The sequence below is a fragment of the Alligator sinensis genome, unplaced genomic scaffold, assembly GCF_000455745.1.
Source record: "Alligator sinensis unplaced genomic scaffold, ASM45574v1 scaffold1575_1, whole genome shotgun sequence".
Taxonomy (NCBI): Eukaryota; Metazoa; Chordata; order Crocodylia; family Alligatoridae; genus Alligator; species Alligator sinensis.
In genome coordinates, this window is record NW_005843253.1 from 163,316 (window position 1) to 166,479 (window position 3,164).

At 67.1% G+C, this 3,164-nt stretch overlaps 1 protein-coding gene across 1 annotated transcript; it reads right to left on the minus strand.

Annotated features, from left to right (window-relative positions):
- Nucleotides 1-948: 948 nt before the first annotated feature.
- Nucleotides 949-2,779, minus strand: CADM4 (cell adhesion molecule 4; the record flags this gene model as incomplete). Its single annotated transcript, XM_025194586.1, has 8 exons — nucleotides 949-1,010; nucleotides 1,092-1,220; nucleotides 1,326-1,498; nucleotides 1,643-1,733; nucleotides 1,850-2,011; nucleotides 2,096-2,230; nucleotides 2,384-2,536; nucleotides 2,620-2,779. Coding segments are annotated over 8 exons (1,065 nt in total), but the record flags the coding sequence as incomplete, so codon positions are not given.
- Between the last annotated feature and the right edge of the window lie 385 nt (nucleotides 2,780-3,164).

Here is a 3,164-nt window from a genome sequence, read left to right on the forward strand (position 1 = left end):
CCCCACCCTCATGGCTTTGAAGAAAAGAGTCCGACCTGCATTTTACGGCCCGGGACAGACGGCACCCAGGCATCCGGGCGGGCCCCGCTGCCTGCCCAGAGCTGGGGAAGGAACCCAGGCGTCCAGGCTCCCACCCCTGCCCTGCTGGCAACCTTGAACCTATTTACAAGAGGAAGGGATGCCCCTCTGCAGCTCCACCCCCTCCAAGACCGTGATGAGACCCCCCCGCAGCTTCCAGACAGGCAATGACAGCCCCTGTGACGTTGGGGGGGCGCACTGGGCAGGACTAAAGGGCCCAGAGCTGGGGAAGGAACCCAGGCGTCCAGGCTCCCACCCCTGCCCTGCTGGCAACCTTGAACCTATTTACAAGAGGAAGGGATGCCCCTCTGCAGCTCCACCCCCTCCAAGACCGTGATGAGACCCCCCCGCAGCTTCCAGACAGGCAATGACAGCCCCTGTGACGTTGGGGGGGCGCACTGGGCAGGACTAAAGGGGGCAGAGGGGCGTGGCTTGTAGAAAGAGGCAGGGCCTCAGCCCAGGGGTGGGGCCTATGGGAGGAGGCGGGGCCTCTGCCCAGGGGGCAGAGCCATCCTGTTAGGGGCTGTGCCTCCCCCCCACAACTGGTTGGAAGAGGCTCAGCTTCCCTGGGCGGGGCCTGGCAGGAGGGGCGGGGGTCCCCCCCCTGCCCCCCCCCCCCCCCCCAAAGAAAGCCCCCCTCCTGGCGTTTTGGCCCATCGCCGCCGTTGAGGAAGGCCTCGCGCGCCTCGCCATGCTCGTCCAGCCCACTCGCCTCATGCGTCAGGTAGGAGCCTGCCAGGTGTGCGGTGTCAGAGCACGGGGCGGGACCGGCCGGGCCGCACCCCGCCCCGCCCCCGGCCCCGCAGCACTCACCCTTCTGCCGGATGGAGCACCACACCATGACGATGAGAACGCAGATGACGAGGAAGACTAGCAGGGCCAGGATCCCACCCACGATGGCAGCCCACTCGCCTCATGCGTCAGGTAGGAGCCTGCCAGGTGTGCGGTGTCAGAGCACGGGGCGGGACCGGCCGGGCCGCACCCCGCCCCGCCCCCGGCCCCGCAGCACTCACCCTTCTGCCGGATGGAGCACCACACCATGACGATGAGAACGCAGATGACGAGGAAGACTAGCAGGGCCAGGATCCCACCCACGATGGCGTAGGGCACGGAGGTCTGCGCCTCCACGATGGCTCCTGGGTCTGGCAGGCGAGAAGGGGTTGAGGCAGCAGGAGTGCAAAGCCAGCATGCCCGGGCGAAGCGCGGCGGGGAGCAAGGCTGCTTGCTGGGAGTGGGTCGGTGCTTACCGTAGACAACGAGGACGTACTGGTCAGAGGCACGCCCGTGCTTGTTGGCGGCCTGGCAGGCGTAGGTGCCGTTGTCCAGCAGGCTGAGCGCTGGGATGGTGAGCACCTCACCCTCGACACGAGCCCGCTCCGGCAGCGAGTCGTTGGCCCGGCTCCACTGGATCTTCGTGGGGCTGCGGGACAGAGGCAGAGAGTGAGGGGATGCTGGTGACAGCAAGTCCCCCATCCCCACCGTGTGTTCCTGGAGAACTGCAGCATCCCACCACCCCATGCTGCGAGCTTCCCCTGCCCAGCGGTGCCCTGCCCAGGGTACTGACCGTGGGTTGCCATTGACAGCGCAAGTCAAGACCAAGGTGTCTCCCTCCCGGTGGATGCTCTGCGAGGGGTGGATCCGTGCCACAGGGGAGTCTGGTGCGGGGGGAGAGGTGCTTTAGGGGAGGCAGCACGGAGTGGCGTGGCCCCCCCCACAGCCACATGCCCCGCCCCCGATGCTGTCTCATGGGGCTGGGCCCCTCCTGGCTCACACTGCACGTCAAGCTGGTACTGGGTCTGCTTGCGCTGGCCGCGCAGCGCTGTATTGGTGGCCTCACAGGTGACGATGGCGCCGTGGTCCTTGCGCTCTACGTGGAACCGCACCGCATTGCGCACCGCAAACACCTTCCCCAGCTGCTCCTGGCTGCTCACTCCTGCGAGGGCAGGGGGGGTGGGGTGAGGGGTGTGGCCCTGCCCCCATTGGGACCCATGCCCGCCCCAGCCTGGGCCCCGCTCACCTTTCAGCTCCCGCCGGTCACGGGACCAGCGCAGAGAGGCAGGCGGGCGGGACCGAGGCACGATGCAGGTCAGCTCCACCTCGCCACCCTCCACCGCCTGCTCCTTCACTTCCACGATGGGGTTGTCGGGGGGCACTGCGGGCACAGGGCAGGGGTCAGGGGCCTGGCACCCCCCCTCCACAGGGCATAGCATGCCCCTCATGCCTTCCCAGCAGCACCTAGGTCACCCCCATCCCCTCCCAGCGGAGACCCTAGTGGGAAGCAGCCCCCAGGCACCCCCCGGCACACCAAGCACAGTGAGGGTGGCGATCTGGTGGTGGGTGTCCTCGGTGTAGAGTTGGCAGAAGTAGCCGCCCTCGTCCTCCAGCCGCACGTCCGAGAGCTGGATCCGCACCTGGCGCTGCGTGAACTCCACCAGCTGGAACCGCTCATCCTTCAGTGCTGGTGGGCAGACGGATGAGGTCAGCGGGCATCAGTGCCTGCTGCGGCTACGGCAGCCCCCCAGCCCGACCCCCCCGACTCACCGCGAGTGCCGTTGAAGAAGAGGGTCTGGCGCGAGGGGTTCTGGATGACCACGATGGAGCCGTCGTACTGGTGCAGGCGGCAGTTGATCTCGGCCACGCCGCCCTCTGCCACCGTCACGTTCTCAGCCTGCACCTCCTGCGCCAGCCCTGGGGAGGAGCAAGGAGGTTAGACACGGCCCAGCATGGGACGTGCCCACAGGAGCAAATGCCCTCCCCATGCACACGCATGCAGAGCCCAGGTGTCCGGGATGGACCTGGATGGATGTGCAAGTGCACACGCAGAACCCAGACCCCAAGATGGACATGCATGTGTACACGCAGATGGGACATGCATCCTCCTCGCCCCGCCTGGATCTAGGCGGTTCAGGGCTGCAGGTCCGGAGTGAGGGGCACTGGAGGGAATGGGGGGGGTCCTGCTGCTCCTTTAAATCCCTGGATGTTTGCTCTCTGCTGCTCTGACTTCATGACGGGTTGTCATGGGAACGGGGCTGATGAGTGGGGGGGGCGTTCTTTGGTGGGGATTAGGGAGGGCAGGACCAGTGGGG